Source organism: Haliaeetus leucocephalus, unplaced genomic scaffold (genome assembly GCF_000737465.1).
Source record: "Haliaeetus leucocephalus isolate CR32 unplaced genomic scaffold, Haliaeetus_leucocephalus-4.0 Scaffold0, whole genome shotgun sequence".
In the NCBI taxonomy this organism is placed as follows: domain Eukaryota; kingdom Metazoa; phylum Chordata; class Aves; order Accipitriformes; family Accipitridae; genus Haliaeetus; species Haliaeetus leucocephalus.
In genome coordinates, this window is record NW_010972436.1 from 14,480,226 (window position 1) to 14,496,865 (window position 16,640).

At 39.5% G+C, this 16,640-nt stretch overlaps 1 protein-coding gene across 3 annotated transcripts in view; it reads right to left on the reverse strand.

The window, feature by feature from the left end:
- Window positions 1-16,640, reverse strand: part of NRP1 (neuropilin 1) — a 114,230-nt gene that overhangs the window by 38,030 nt on the left and 59,560 nt on the right. For all 3 annotated transcript variants that reach the window (XM_010585268.1, XM_010585259.1, XM_010585250.1), the window contains exons 5-6: window positions 15,906-16,061; window positions 13,007-13,173 (exon numbers count right to left, since the gene is read on the reverse strand). In XM_010585268.1, coding sequence (XP_010583570.1) covers window positions 13,007-13,173; window positions 15,906-16,061 — 323 coding nt within the window. The remainder of the gene's footprint in view (window positions 1-13,006; window positions 13,174-15,905; window positions 16,062-16,640) is intronic.

Sequence of the window (16,640 nt, forward strand, 5' to 3'; positions counted from 1 at the left end):
ATGAATTACTTCCTCTCTATTTATTCTGCAATATCTTTTAGCATCCAGGAAAAATACTTTTATTGCTGTCTTACCATCTCCAAAAAATGTGGGTGGGCGACACATTTTTAAGACAGATATGCAAGGGGTGGCATTTTTTTAGAGACCAGAGAAGGAAAAAGAATAATGTTTAGCTCTGCACAATGTATCATGTAGCAAATCTTAGCAAACTACTGGATAAAGAACAACACACAACATACACGACTTGAAATAAATATTGCTGCTTCCTGTCATCATACATAACCATGTCGTAGTATGGAAGACCTTATTTTCAGAATGAAAATCTGCCTTGCTAAATAAAATACAGTCATTGAGGGAGCTGTAGCAAGGGAGCAGTTTTACCAGCTTTTAACACTCCTACTGTAGGTCTGTTCAACAGCCTGAGAAAATAAAGGACAAAGTGCTGGAGTTTGATTAACAACAGGAAGCTTTTTGTTGTGGGCATCTCTTGTGGCTTGAAAAGCTGTATAATCCATCACTTGACACACCATACCAAAGTAAATATTTTTAGAGAACTGTGTCATTTCCCTAGATAGCATACAGTGCTCTGAGTCAGATTAACTGTTGTGATGCTTCACTGTTCTTCTGTCAAATATTTAATTAAGCAAGAGTTGATCTTTTTTATTAGGTGTTGCTGTTGATTTGATCAATCATGCTCTCCCATGATGTATACACAACTATCACTTAATTCCTTTATTTATTGAGCTTTAAGTAAAGAAGATTATAATGCTAAGTAAAAATGGCACAGGTTCTAGTAGAAATTCTGAAAATATTCTAATTAACTTGATTGGAAAATTACTTCCAAAAGTCTTCATTCCTGAAATGACCACAACTCCCTGATTAATGACAGGGTGCAAATATTCATCCTGGGTTGAAGTGAAAATAGTTAAGGCTGCAAACCACCTCAGATCTTTGTGCAAAATTCTCAGTGATATTTCTGGCAGCTCCATAAAGGAAGTGAGGAGAAAATTTTGCTGTTAGTAAGATCTCTCCTGAATCACTGAAGTCTTTCTCATTGACCTTGACAGCAACATCCTAAAAGCCCCAGATCAGAAAGCAGCTAATCACGTGCTCAGCTTCTAGTCTGTGCCTAACAACTGTCCTCAGTCAGTATAGTTTACTGAACTGATGCTTATGTGACTTGGCAAAAATGGGGAGGCATGAAATAGAAGATGAGCAAACATTCATGTCAGAGAAATAGGAATGCTTGACAGCAAAAAGGAACTGAACTTTCTCTAGCAGTTGAAATATTCCTCACAACCTTCACCTTCTTCCCAAATCCTTTTCTGCAGCAGAAAAAAATGTAAGTGTAAAGATTCCCCCAATTGAAAACAAAGAACAGACTCAAAGGATGTTATCACATTGAGATACTGATGCTGGGGTTGCAGTATGGAGTATAGTAATTTTTTTTAGAAGTGGATCAGCCAGTTTCTACAAGAGAAAATTTAAGATAATGATGAAAAAGTATGACTGATGAACATAAGAGAACTTCAGTCATCATTATGGGGAAGGAAAAGATGCAGAAAGTGTAAGAAAAATGAAATCCAGAAACAAAAGGAAAAAAGAAAAGACAAGAAAAAATGAAAGAAAAGGCCTCTGTGTCTCTGACAGAGAAAAGATAATGCTTGTGTGGGCTGTGTTGCATCTGGATTCATGGCACATTCTCCCACTCTTATGTTAATTTTTTTTTGCATAAATCAGAAGCAACTAATTAAAAAAGAAATATTTAATTCTGACATGTTCTTTGAACTGGTGTTCCATCTGGTTCTGTTTGAATAGTAAAATCTGCTGTAGTTGTAAAAATTGGCAAGCAGCACTCTGGTAAAGAGAAACAAAAGAGACTCAGTACAGCAGGTTAATACACTAGCATTTCAACTTGAGACATTTCCAGAATTCAGCAAACCAAATCGCTCCAGTATGGAAACTATAAAGATCAAATGTGAAAGAGAAATGCTGCGAGTGGGCCGGGAGAAGCACTGCCACTGGTACACATTAGCTCTGTGTGATATTTTTAGTGTGAGTCTTTGAAGGAGTTTGGTTTAAAAGCAAGGGCGATGCAATGCTCCCCTGAAATGGGCTCACTATATCGTGTGAAATGCATCCAGTGCACATGCGGTGATAGGGAACGATCCTTCTGCTAGTCATTTGCAAGCTCCACCTTAAGCATTCATGTGGTGCTCTGGTGTGACATGATCGTTATTCAGAAGACTCAGAAAATACCTTCTTCTTAATTTATTTTTTTTACTTGAAAACTACTTAAAACCTGAACACCAAGATACAATAAACTCTGATAACAAAGGGAGGAAAATGTAATCGTATTGGGATTCTATAGACTCTGGGATCTAAGTAATCAGCATCTTATGCCATTCCAACCCTCTCTGTAGCAATGAAGAGAAAGGCTGATTAACTCCCAGTGCTTTAGAAAAAGATTGTTTTACATCTTGCAGAAGCATATCTTGCTGTGAAATATTACTTCTTTAAAATGAAAACCTTTGCTTCGGCACTACATTAACTTGCAAATGGATAACCTAAGACATGTACAATGACTTGGTCAAAAAAGGAGGAATGTGAATGGCCCCTTTCTCCAGCTAAGATACTTAGGAACCCTTGCTGAGCAATAAATGAGTCAGGAACGTAATACTTTTAATTAACGTTTTCTGAATACTTATTTGTAATTTACATTTAATTTTAAACCTGAGCTTAATCCTCTGATCTGGAATGAAGACAACTATTTAGTGCAGTTTGAATGTAACCTTCCCCAGTTTGTGTTAGAAACTATAGAAAAGGGAAACTCTATAGCAATACTTGCAGAACCACTCTTTTCTGAGAGAAGGACATAATTGTAGGACTTTTTTTCCCCTAAGTGTACTGAGCAACTAATGCACAAATGGGAAACAAGTAATCCAAAGCTTCTCTATCAGACTGCTTCACATGCGAATAACTGGCCTTTGGGTGGAAAACACTAAATTTTGTCTATAAAGTTCTTCTGTTGCATTTTTTTTGCCAGCTGCTGTCCTGTTAAAATCAGAGGGTACAGGCAGAAGGGCTTGAGTTGTAATACATTCTGGTATTTTGAATGTAAGTACAATATTACACATGCGTAAACACACAGAAATAACCTCTGCTTCTTCCTGTTTCACAGCATACCTATGCTAATTGGGTAGGAAGCTGTTAAGTGAGGGGATGATATATTATGCAGAATTAAACCTCTACTGTCTCAGATAGCACATGTTGATGCTGTAGATAGATCTGACTGTGCAATCACTGTGTTCGGAGTGAGTTGCCCTAAAATCACTGGAATTCGCTACACTTAGATGTTTTTGAAAGTTCAGGCTTTGGGCTTTCTATCAAAAATAGCAACAAAATGAGGAAAAAGTGCCAGTGTCTAAGATTTAATATTTTTTAAGCCTAATTTCACTGGCAATTGCAATAGGTGTATAACCTGTGTCACATAGAAAGATATGTATTTTCTTGTGATCAGCTTTCTCATCTTGGAAAATCGGCACAGTCTCTTTAAATCAGTCAGTCATCCACAGGAGTCTGCATTCACTTATTCTCTGTTAAATGGAACTGTCAGTTTTGTTGCACCAAAATTCGATTTTCTATTTCATACACATTGTGTATGATGATTTTAATTTACTACTGGGTCACCAAGCAAGTCACTGTTTTTTTAAAATATGAGTTTCTGCTACTTTCTAGAAAAATGTCAGGTAGCTGCTGTTAGGTGGTGTGGTGAGGGTACTGTAAATGTATGGTGAAAAACAGGAGATAAAGACTATACATGCAAAGATAATCTTGTTTTTTCCTTGGTATGTCCCTCAGAGCTCTGAGGATATGCACTGGTATAGATGAAATACTTCGAAGGTTGTGATTTGGAAGATCTGCTGCTGAGACCGGTGCTCTTGTCCCATGCTAGAAGAGGAAGGGGGACAGCAGAAGGGATGGTGGAGGCCAGTGACTACGGAGACAACTTCCCCCCCTGGTGCTAAAGCAAACCAGGGAGACTGGCTGCCCCCAGCTCTGCCCTGCTCTTAACAAAACCCGCTCAAACTCCAGCCACGGGGATTTCACTTCTAGGGTTTCTTTGGCCACATAATGGTGCCAGGTTTGTGTATAACCCCACTCTGCCTCTCTAAAAGTTACTCTACCTCCAGCTATGTAAAGAGCAAAGCTTGATTTCTAAGTGCTGTGGCTTTTTAAAATAAACACAGGATGTATTTTCTTAGTTAAGCATATCATGAAAGGAGGGAACACTCCTATGGAGAGTTAATTTTTATGGCCTGATAAGAGCATTTAAAAATTATTCTGTGTTATGTCAGCCCTTCAGCCCATAGCTTGAATTTAATAATATTTGCAATGGAATAGCCTGCTCCTGTCTCTGTTAAGGCTGAAAGACACCTTAGTCTATATTAAAATAATCTATAACCTAAATATGACCAGTTAAAATACACCCTGGTTTTATATGTGATAGGACAAAATGATGTTTTCAATAGTTTCAGAGGATCAACACCAGAAATTATTTTGGCCCAAAGTGTTCAACACAGGAGGCTGCAATGAAGAGAAAGACCAGACTACATAGGTACAGCTAGCTGGTGGAAGTTATGGGTAAACAGTGCTTCTCTGATGAGAAGCCAGTTGTTCCTGAAAACAGAGGAACTGAACCTCAGCTTAATGTTTGGTCAACTGTGTGTTCTCTGCTAGTAGGTTTTGTTTATCAGACAGCTATGGAGTTTACTCTGATGCCTTTTTAAAGAGTTTTTTAAAACCTCAAAAGAAAACATTAGAGGTAAAGCAAAAATGGAAGTACTTCCTTGTTGAAATATACCTGCTTTTTTTTTTTTTCTCTTTTTTTTTCTTTTTTTTGTGGGAAGAAGACAAATTGCTTTCTGAAGGCCAGGTATTTACCTCTTGGAAGAAATCTTATTTATCCTGCCACTTTGCCTGTTTTGCTACTGCTGTGAAAATGTCACCTAATGGGCAGAACAGAATTAGACTGGGACAGACAAGCAGGATGATACAAGGACAGGGGAGGCAAATAATAGCTCAGGAACAGAAAAACTGGAGCATGGACGCTGGGATGGGGAAGGGCCCATAGGACTCAAACTCTTCAGCTTCATACTACTGTGCAGGTGTGGAAAGAGTGAATAAAAATGCACAATCGTCTCTGCAAAGCACTCAGCAGTACACCTATCATCTCCAACCAGGGGTCGGCCCTGTGAGAACAGAGACCTTTAGCTCAGTAACAACTCTGCTTATTATAACATGCCTCAGCTGTGCGTTCCTACCCAAGGCTGTATTTCTAGCCACTACCCTCAGTCACTTAACTTCTAGCCTTGAGCTCTACCTCACCTGCCGTTTGACACCTGCCTAGTCTTGTAGATTAATTTATTTCTGCTGGACTCAGAAAAATCTCCTTCCGAGATACCTTCCCTCGCATCTGCAGCAAGTCCTGGCTGCGGTGGAGCAGATGTGTTGCAGCGCCTGGTAGCTGGGTGGGCGAGTCTGCCTCAGCCCCCACGGGGTCTGCAAGCCATCTGGGAGAGAGCTCCCCTACCAAGCAGAATGGCGCAAACAACTGATTTTTTGGCTTGATGGCAGTTTCAAAACCAGCAAACAATAACAAATGTTTTGAGTCAAGCCAAACACGTGAACCGAAAAAAAAAAAGAGAGAGAAGAATGATTTTGTACAGAGTTTTTTAAGTGGCTTTAATTTCTGTGAAAGAAAGTAGAAGAAAATGACGTTGTGATTTAAAAAAACCTGTGGTGTTTAGTTTAAAAACATATTTAAAGGTTTTAATTTCTTTCCCTCCTGGAACCAACTAGTGAAAGTGAGATAAATTTACAAAATTATTTTAGTAGGTGCTGAATCAGTGCTTTTGCTGGACACATTTTTAATTCGCTATCTCAGCTCTAAATGGCCATCTGTCTTGCAGCCGTTGAGGGGATGTAGGGCTGGACTGGGAAGTGGATGCATAAGTAATTACAGAGTTATATACAAACTACTCGGATCTCCGCATAATGGTTCCCCTGAAAGAACTGCAACTATTGTAATGATTAGGCTGGTAGTGGAGGCTCGGAGGGGCTCCACTTCTGCTGCTCCTCCATATGTTGCGCACAGGATCGCTTGAAGCCACGCCGGACTCCCCTCTGTATTAGGGCTGATGCTGAAACATGTCAGAGGGAGGTAGAGAGGATTTTCTTCTAAACTGCATTTTGCACCTGCACTTCTGGAGCAATAAGGCTGCCAATGGTTTTGCGCAGTTCTCTGAGCATCCCTTCAGCCTCCCCAGAGTGATAAATCTATGGCTGGGAACTTTCTGGTACTAAAATAGCTCTTAAAGCACTTTGAATAATCAAAAAAACCTTCATACTTTGTAGGGGCCTTTTATTTCTCCCTCTCCGTCTTGTCTAACTTCAGTACTTGCCTTTGTGAAACTCTACCATTTATTCCCATGTCACAGTAAATAAAGGTACGAATGTATCCTGCTGGGTCAATTAACCCTGGTTCTGCGCTGTGTCACAGTCTGTACCGGCTGTGATTTCCAGAAAGGAATATTCTTTTGTCATTCTTTGCCATGTGCAAAGTATGTTAAGACCATAAGATAACTGTAGCACTTTTCCACACAAAGCTAACTCTGCTTTTTGTGATTTCTGGAGTGCAGTTATGAACTGTAAAATGACGTGAACCAAATACATGACTTGTATTCTAAAGTGGTAGAGAAGACAAAGGACTGGCAGTTTTTGTGCTTTCATGTCAGTGTGCTCCCTAATGATGGGCAAGCCCCGCCACAAAGCCTCTGAACTTCAGCTCTCAGTCAGTCCTTCAAAGACTAGGAGAACTGGGAGGCTGAGGTTTCCCAGGTTTCATGTTATTCTATGCGGTAATATTATGCACTTCACTGCAACCTCCAAAAGAAACAGAAATAATAAGAATAAAAATAACAGGCATTGTTGACTTGCACTTCCTTGAGCTTTCATGTGAAATACTTAGATAAGCTTGCTTAGTAAAGTCAACCTCAACAGCTGCCTGATGTAAGAATAAACCTGTTAATGAAACAAATGTGCTGTGCAGCAGCATATATAAATACTGACTATATTTTTAAGTGAATACCTGATAAGGAAATAAGCTATGACACAGATGAAAGGTCAAGACACCAAATGATGAACTGCAATTATTTTCAGAAGTGCTACAGGAATAAATCTGTACTAATCTATATACCAGTTCACATCAGCGATGCATGCTCCTGGGTTTCTCTTACAAAGGAGCAAATAATGAAGAACGTAGGTTACCGCAAATGTAAAGGAATGAAGACAAATGTGGAAGGAAAATTCCACCTCAGAGGTCCCTCTCACTCTGGTGAAGTAGTGTATACATAGAAGTGTTTTAAATCAATGGAAGTATATTTTCCTTGCACGGGAGAGTTAGTGTTAAATAAACAACTGATATTTCAATCAGTGGAGGCGAGGGGGATCTCCCAGGTTGCTTTTTGAGGAGGCCTATTCTTACCTCTCTCTGGCCTTTCTCCAGATCCCTAAATGCTGCAAGGTGCAGAGGAAGAATTTTGCACCAGATCCGTTGATATTCCTAGGGCTGACCGCTCTAGGGGTCTAGAAAATTACTCTGCAAGAGTCGTCAGTGCCAAATGGATGGTTGGGGGACGAGGTGGAGGCAGGCGGGCAGAGGCCAGAGGGAGCAACCAGACCTGCTCCCTGTGCCAACCTCTGACTCTGTCCGTTTCCACATCATACCAGATCTCTGCCCTGCTGAGAAACCCAGTGGCACAAATTTGGGCTGGATTAGCCATTTATGTCATATTAGCCAGAACACACAATAGGGAGTTCATCTTAGTGTATGGCCTTATGTCAGCTGCAGAATGACAGATAATACCCAATGCAGAGTATAACGTCTATTTATGTTAACCTCCTGTTAACCTTTTCTGAACAAATTTGAACTGGCAGAGTGTGTTTATATCAGAGTAGTGCTTTTTGGTTTATGGCTGCAAAGTTTTGATCTGATACTAGGATTCTTAAAGCTGGATTTATAGTTTTGTCCAACCCCAGCCATAATATGAACTGAAGATCTTGTGCTACTAACAAACATGCTTTGCTTTCTGGGCAAGCTGGAGGTCTAGCTCGGAGTTACAGGATGAGAGAAAAATTGTGCCACCCAGAAACAATCATCCAGCTTGGCAGGACTGTACAGATTTGTGTTATATGCATTAGAAGAAACGTTTTGATAGAAAACATACAGATTCTGCAGTAAAAGTACCCAGAAGGTGTTGCTCCTTGCGGGTTTGAAAACTCACGCCATTATAAGGATTGATGATAGCACAGGTTCCCAGTGACCCTGGTAATAGGCAATCAGTCTCCCTTCAAAACCACACACACGTGGGTCTCAAGTGCCTTTAGCTGACGGCACCTATCCGGCCGGGCGCTCCTCCTGGAGCTTCCCTCGCTCCTGCGCTGCCCTGGGGGGCTGCCGGCCGTGACCCACTGGGTCGCCCCTGAGGTGCAAGGGCTTGCTATGCACAGCGGCCCGTGGCTTCTGCTCAAAGGTTTCGCAAATAAGATGCAAAATGTTCCCTAAATATAAAGATTTCGCATGTTACTTTTTCAGATGAGTGTAAACCTAACTGCCATTCTTAAATGCAAACGTTAAATCTACTCTGTAAAAACACAATTACTGCTGCCATGGCAGAAATCAGTTGTCCCTTTTGAAGGAATGCCTTGAAAATGCAATCATAAAATCCCTGCATGTTATGGATTTCATTAACATTGTACTCCCCTAGGATTCCCAATTGCACAATAACAGGAGTTCTTTAAATTTTAAATACCACAGACAGGAACAGTTTCACTGAAACCAGATGTGAAACCCTCGCACTGGCCTTCTTACTGGTTCTAAGTACTGAAACTGGCTGGTAATTGATACCTATTAACATGTTTGTTGTTCAGATTACAGAAATGGAAACACTATACTATTTTTCCTGTGAAAGGATACGTTAATGAGGGACGATGACTTACGTTGCAGTGGCAGTTCCCTGCTCTTGATTAGATTAAAGGCCTGTTTTTATTTTTTATTTTAAATTATGCTATTTCACACTGAAGGGCAATCGAGTGCGTGAAATGTAAGTGTAATAAACAAGTAGGCTGAGCTTAAGGTTGAGGAGCTAATAACATCCCATATGACAATAAACTAACTTCATGCTTATTTTTGGCAGGTCTTGCCTCATGCATATCTTTATTCCATTCGTATTAGAAAATCCACAGACTTTATTAATGCGTTTTTAAAAAAGAAATTCAATCTGGAGTGACTCTGTTTCTGATTATAGAGTCACTCCAAAATCTCAAGCTAGTTGAGCAATTTTCAAAAGTGTGTTTGAGGGTAAAAATAAAATGGAGATAGTATGGTGCAGACTTAGGGTGTGACTGTGCTATGGGTATTTTGAATCTAAGCTTTGACATTTATTTCCAAACAATTAAGGAAAGGAACGGACAGGCAACTTTCACTTAGCAGAGCCCGGCAAGCAGGTGGCATTCAGATGAACTCAGGAGTTAGTACCTTGTCAGCCACAAAGGAGCAATCTAGTTTTTTCACCAAAGAATGGGTTCCACATCCACAGACGGAATTCATGCAAATCCATTACTAACAACAGGCCAACACTATTTTCTTAATTCTTTTCAGCGAAACGGTCCGAAAGACGTCAACACCTCAATGGAGACAATCATATCGCATGCCCTCTAGACGTCCTCTATAGATACCAATCTCCCTTTGCTGATACTTAACTGAGGTTTTCTGTTTCTTTTGTTTTAGCAAAAACATTAACCTTGAAAGGAGGGGTAAAAGGAAAGGAAAGGAGAACTATAATATTTCCCCTATATAAAAAAAATGATACACTAAGGAAATTAGTATTTGGAGCTGAATTTTCAAGCTGCTTTGCCCATGTATGGTTTGTACATATCTCATATATATGATGTAGTTGCATATGTATATTAGCAGTTTGAAGGCAGACATCACTACTTAACCAGCTGCAGTGTGTGTGCAGGTATGGAAACCTGCAATTGTGAAAGATTAATGAATACTGATATACACAAAATCTTTGTCTCAGACAAGGGCACATAGGCAGAAATTTTCACTTTGAAAGTTCCAAGTTCAGCATTGCTGTATCCTTCAGACTGTTTTTTGCTGTTGAATATTTTCTAGAGTTCTTGCTCTGTACAACAAAAATCCATTTACACTGTACTGCTCAAAAGCAAATACTTCACATGACTAGTTTACAATAGCATACAAAACAAAACAGAACAAAGTGACCTCAGTCCTTCATATACAATGTCTTCCTCCTTTTATAAAATATTATGATTTTTTTTCAGCGGGTAATTTCAGAGTATTTTATTAGTTGCATGTCCTTGGTTGTTTGTCTGTAAACTCTTACGGAGATGAACATCTGTTCCTGGGGATATTTGTACAGAGGAAACATGGGATTTCAATATTTTATCCAGATACAAACTTGCAACATGTGCTTACTGCCAGTGGCATCGAGCCTTTGTAGAAGATGGCAGTTCACATGTGCAAGGACTCTGCTATTAAAGTGCCTGATGGTCTGAAGTGCTTAGCACCCATCTCAAGATTGTCAACTCAGTTTAACAGGAAAGCATTTAGAACACATTTGGAAGTCTGAATTAACAATGTTAGTATTGAATTAAACCATAATAATAAGTATAAGAATTAATATCCTCCTGATACAAATGGAACCAAAGATGAGTTGAACCGTTGTACCTTGTGAAAAGCCAGGGGATGGCATACTCCATCTCCAGCCTAGCTTGGTTGCTTCTGCTACGTAGGTTGAATGGTAGAAATGATTGACAGCTCCTCTGCGACACATGTTAAGCGCACCTATTGAATGCAATGAATCTTCAAGCAAGACTTTGTAGGCTCAGTCTTGCAAACAAGCCCCAGCTCTGCAGCGAAGGCTGCTACAGCCTAGTTGCTCTGTCATGAAGTCTGCCTTGGGGGTGCCAGTGCCTCCGCAGGGGCCCTGGGCGGTGGAGGAGATACACCAGGCCAAGACTGCTCAGGGAAATGGTTCCAAACTGGGGGCTGGGTGAAGTAGGTGAGAGCTGTGGCATGAGCGTGAGCAGTACAGCATCCAAATAACCACCAACTTCTTGGCTGATGTGGTAGCTGGAGGCAGTGTAAAGATGCTAAAAATTATGCTCAGTGGTTTATGAAAGAAGGCAAAGGAGTCTGAGAAATTCACGGGCAGGAGGCCTGAAGTAGTCTGAGCTGTTTTAAGCATAAACCCCGGAGTAGCTTGGATTCTGTTATGTGTTTATTATTAAGAAAGTTAATGGTTAAAAAAAGTCCTTTGAAACTTTTTCTCAGAAAGATCTAGTTCTAAGTGAAAGGATTAAGCTCTCTCTATATATGTACGTAGTCATCATAACTTAATAAAGTTAATAAGCACACACAACACATGAATGAGATTTGACTAGCTCTCTTGTTTTGATTATGCAGTCATAAATGCGTAAGTGACAGCAGAAAAGAAGGAAATAAAGAAAAAGTGGCAGCCCTCTGACCAGATGAAACACATGGAATTTGATTCTGATGCATTCCACCCCTTTTCCACGTGCATTCCATGGATTGCAAGTGGCAATGATTAATAACAAGCCTTGCACTTAGATAAGGCTGGGGAGATTTTAGCATTTATTCCTAAGTAAGGAAAAAGGATCAACAGATTTTTTTTGCCGCTCTGAAGTCTGGTTAGGTCCATCATACATGATTACCAAGTTTCCAAGAGCTCAGGATGTGTAGGGGCCCCTAAGCAGGACACCTAAGAGTCCCATTGTGTGCCAAGGATCAGAAATGAAAGATTTCCCCCTCTTTCTTCCCTTCACTAACTGCTACTCAACATATTTTTAAGCTTTCTTGCAGACAGCAAACCTCACAGGAAACACCAATGTGAACATTCGTATGGACGGCTAATAAGGCATTGTTTTTATATGTCAGTTAGTAATTTCTTATAGAAAACAACAGAAGCAGGAGGAATCTTTCAAATATAAGAACAAGTTTTCAATATTAGTAATATTGATCTAATATGTCGAAGTAATATTGATCTAATATGCGCAAGCCTTTCTCTTAGCTTTTGCCAACAGAAATAGAATCCAGGTTACAACTAAGAAGTGTAAGTCAACCGACAATTAAGATAAATCAGTGGTTTTTTCACCTAATGATATTAATACTTGCCTGCTAGTATAGGTTATTTGTATACAGGAATTCATATGAATAATTATAACCTGCTCAGGAAACATGCACCATTAAGCTATGGACCTGATAAGAAATAGCAAGCAACAAGCCCAAGTAGACTGACTGACCTCAAGGAGTCTCTTTGTGGCAACAAATGTTTGCACGATTTCTCCTGTATTAACAGAGCAAAGCTGAGGCAGCCAATCTTGCTAATGAATGTTGTGTTTAAGGATGTGGAAGAATAGCCACTAGACAGAGACCACTGAACTTAGTTCATGTGTGACTTATTCTAGAATGGACATAGGTCTTCTGAGGTGAAATCTGAGTGCATGAAAACACCATCCTGTATTAATGCTTAACTGTAATCAGCTAGAGACATAGCACATGCTCAGTTTACTGGGACATTCCACTTTAAGTGCATGTTAAACTAATATTGACTTTTCCACTAAACCAAAATCTCTGTTATTTGTGCCCAGAAGACTGAAAAAACAATAGACGTGGGAAGCAGAAGAATTAATCTTCCTGACCTTTTCTTTTTTTATACCTTTGGGAGTCAGTCTTTTTTTGTGTGCCTAATAGGGAATGTGAGCTATTCACTTGCAGTGATTCATAGATTATGTAGAAGTACTTTACTGTGGGTTTTTTTTTTCTTTCTTTTGCATTCTCCACATTCAATAAACTCCACAGAGTATTATTAATAATATCTCTAAAACATTATCTTTTTACCTGTATCCATTCTCTGATAGAATCTTCCCCTGGGGTCCATCCATTCTCAGGGTAATTTAGCCGGGACCTTTCTGAAGACCAGATAGCGCTGTACTGGGAGGAGACAGTTATTTGATCAGAGTGAATTTCTCCTGACTCCATGCCCAGTGGTTCCATGCACTGGAAATCTGAAGAAAAATAAATTACCATCATTATTATGGTCAGCTTTTTGATTTAGACTTTGAATAATAAGAACGTTTTCCTGCTTTGAATATGAATATCTAAAGAATTTATTTTTATGTGACTTTGAATTCTTTAGCAACTTTAAGTGAGGCAGTACTGGGCTTATGGTGTCATTCTTAATACTGTCATTTGAGTTGCCATGGCAATTCCTGCAATAATAATGCTATACAAATATTTTTAGCCCAGCGTTGTAGCCATTTTAATATAGGACAATAGAATTCTCTTTTCTAGGGTAGCACAGGCACTTCTGTGGATTCATAATATAAAACAACGTATGTTCAACTCATAATTATGCACAAAGCCAGGAAAGACAAACCAGATGACTGTATAAAATAATTTTATTTTAAAACTATTTACTCCAGTACAAAAACTATAAAATGTTTTAAAAATATTATTAAAATTCCAGGCATCCTCTTTGCATCCTGGACACTGGAAAGAAACAGATCAACAAAATTTGAATCCAGGCCAGAAGATTATTGACCTAAGGGAATTACCACCTCTTCCATAACATGCTGTATTTTAAATGAGTTGATCATTTTCATTCAATCTCTTTTTGTTGACACAAAAATTACCTAGGTAATTTAGAATCAATTGACGTCCTAGTCACTGTATTGAGTTCAAAGCATGATAGGGCATGGAGACTAAATTCTTCCTTCACTCTTCAAAAATAAAGGCTCCAACCCCCACCAAAGCAAGAAAGGCCGGTGGCTTTAGACGGATCCTCACACCCAGATGCTCATGCATCCCCTTGTCAGAAGTTTACCAACCCCATTGCAAGGGCAGGAGAAAACAACATGTGCTTATGGTTCTGTGCAAAGACTTCATAGTATATACATATAATTCATTCCTTCATTAGCAGTTTAAATTAAAATACCAGTGTGTGAAGTGGAGGCCCTGACATATGAGTACACACTCCTTTTTATCATACCTTCTCTGGAGCTGACGTATCTCTAACAGAGGGGTGGGTCCTGAGCTTTTAATAAGCAAAGTTCTGATTTTTCAATGAAAATTAAAATATTCTGAAAAAAAAAAGTTTAAATCTTTTATCTGGGATCCAGAAACTTCTATTCAGAAATGCTCTCACAGTACCTCACAGGAGTTGTAGTTAGGGTGCCCATAACTGAATTATCAAACTTGCTGCCAAACTGCATTTCCTGCGGTGTACCACCCTTTCCCCCGTTTCTGTGTTGCTTCAACTTATTAGGGGCCTTGGGTGAAGTACTGAAGCTGAACTACATTAGGGTAAGACTCAAAGTAAATTAACTTCTGCTTGGAATCAGAAGGAGAGCCCTAAGCCACTACAAAGAATGCAAGACATAGTAGGTGGGAATCATATTAAAATATCTAAAAAGTAGGTGTCCAGTTTGATCTAGACATGCGGGCTTTCCCTGTGGTCTGCTGAGAGGGACAAGTACCTCCTGGGGGCATCTTACATGGCTGAGATATGGAGGCTGAGTTGTCTTCTGGAGGTGACCCTCTCTGTACTGAAAACACAAAGAGCAAGGGTGGCTGAAATTAAATGAGAAGAATCACTCCTCTGTCTAGGCCTGAATCATAGAAAATGTTTCCTCTTATCATCCAAAAGGGTTTTCACACACACTAACTTTTCCTGTTCTGTTGTCCTGTGTTTAAAAGAGCTGAAGACATCCCAGCATAGCAGATATTATTAATTCTGGCTCCAGTGTGATGATGCCTCTACAGCCCAGGTAGAGATAACTGTGGAGGAGATGAACATGGGGACCCAAGTTGCCTGTGCTAGCTAATGACAGGGTAGGAACAGCACCTACATAAGGAGAAGCCAAACTAGCTGGAGATACAGTCTGACAGAGACAGAGGAGAGTGCTTCCCATCCACAGAGGCTGGGTACGTGCCATTCCCTCTTACTGGTTATGCATGTACAAGAAAGCTATTAAAGAGGCAAGGGTAGGAAGAGAGGTGGGGAGTAATGGACATAATTTCAGTTTACTCATTTTTTTTTTGTTCCTTTTAAACAAGCACATCAAATCTGGATAAATCTGCTCAAAACTCAATAAGTTGTGGAAAGGAGAGAGAGTATGATTTAAAGTGTGTGTTTTATCATTGAGGAAAGCAAGGAAATCTGCAAGGACATAGTGTAACACAGCCTGTTATTTTCCTGCATCTCCCTCACTTCATTTCATTCTCCATCCAAAGGGTAAGCATGAAAATGAGGCAACTGGGAAAAAAATACGAGATGGAGAACAAAGCTTAGATAGCTTATGAAATGGTTTAACAAGAGCACATGTATTAAATGGGTTCTTTTTATTCAACAAATCGATCATCAAAGCTTATTCCATGTAATAAAAGAAGGCTTGGGATAGTGCATTCATTGTTCATGTTTCATTGTTTTAATGCAAGTGTTCAATTGCTCTGTATTCCTGCGTTTCCTTGGTCAGCACAGTTTTGCACAATAATTACCCGAACTTCCTGGCAATAATGTGGAATAAAACTGTAAGGAGAATTCTGTTTCTTGCACTGCTTTTCAAAGGGCAGCTGTTCTTTAAAAAAAAAAAAAAAGAAAAAAGCAAGACAGAACCAATCCTTCCCCACCATCTTATTTATTTAAGGTTTCTTTAAAGTTTTATGCAACACCTGGTGTGCAAGAAGACATAACAGAGGATATTTTCCAAGAAGCTCTGCAGTATAGATAAATACTGACCTTCTGATACACTGCTCTGCGACACACTGTAGTTTGCTGAGAATCCCTCTTTTGCTATTGCACTGTCAGTGTAAAATACCATTGAAAGGATCCCTGTTGAAGACCGGACACGTCCTGGGTTGTTCTGCCCACAATAACGCCCTATGTGCGGGCCAACTGCAAAGAGACAGGATATAATAGTAAACTACCAGTTCTACTACAACAATAGATGCCACTAAAATAGCCTTCTGAAGAGAGTCCCTCAGCAGCAAATAGTGAACCTCTACAACAGTTCAAAATCACAATCTCATCAATAACTTAGTGGTGAACAATAAATTGCTTATCCTAAGCCAGTAATCCTACTTCTAAAATGTTCCAGATAGCACTCCATAAACCTCTGAAAATGTAAAGAACCAGGATTTTAAAAAGTGTCCTTTCAAGTGTGCAGAGAGGGCAACAATGCACAAAATTATATGTACAAAACACCAGAAGTATTTTCCAAAGTGTGATTGAAGCACCTATTTTATGACAAGACATCTGAATGGCCTGATTTGCCGACGCAGTCTACAAGATGCTCTGGGAATAGAAGTTCAAACAGCACCTTCCAGGTTTTAAGCTCAATACTGCAAATAATCTGTTAATTATATAGTGAACTTAGAAAAACATTTTTGCACTCATGTTGAGACTATGACCAATGACTCTTTATGCCCTCCTATTTAGCCTTTCAGCACACCCTCACAGATCTTTTGCCCATAT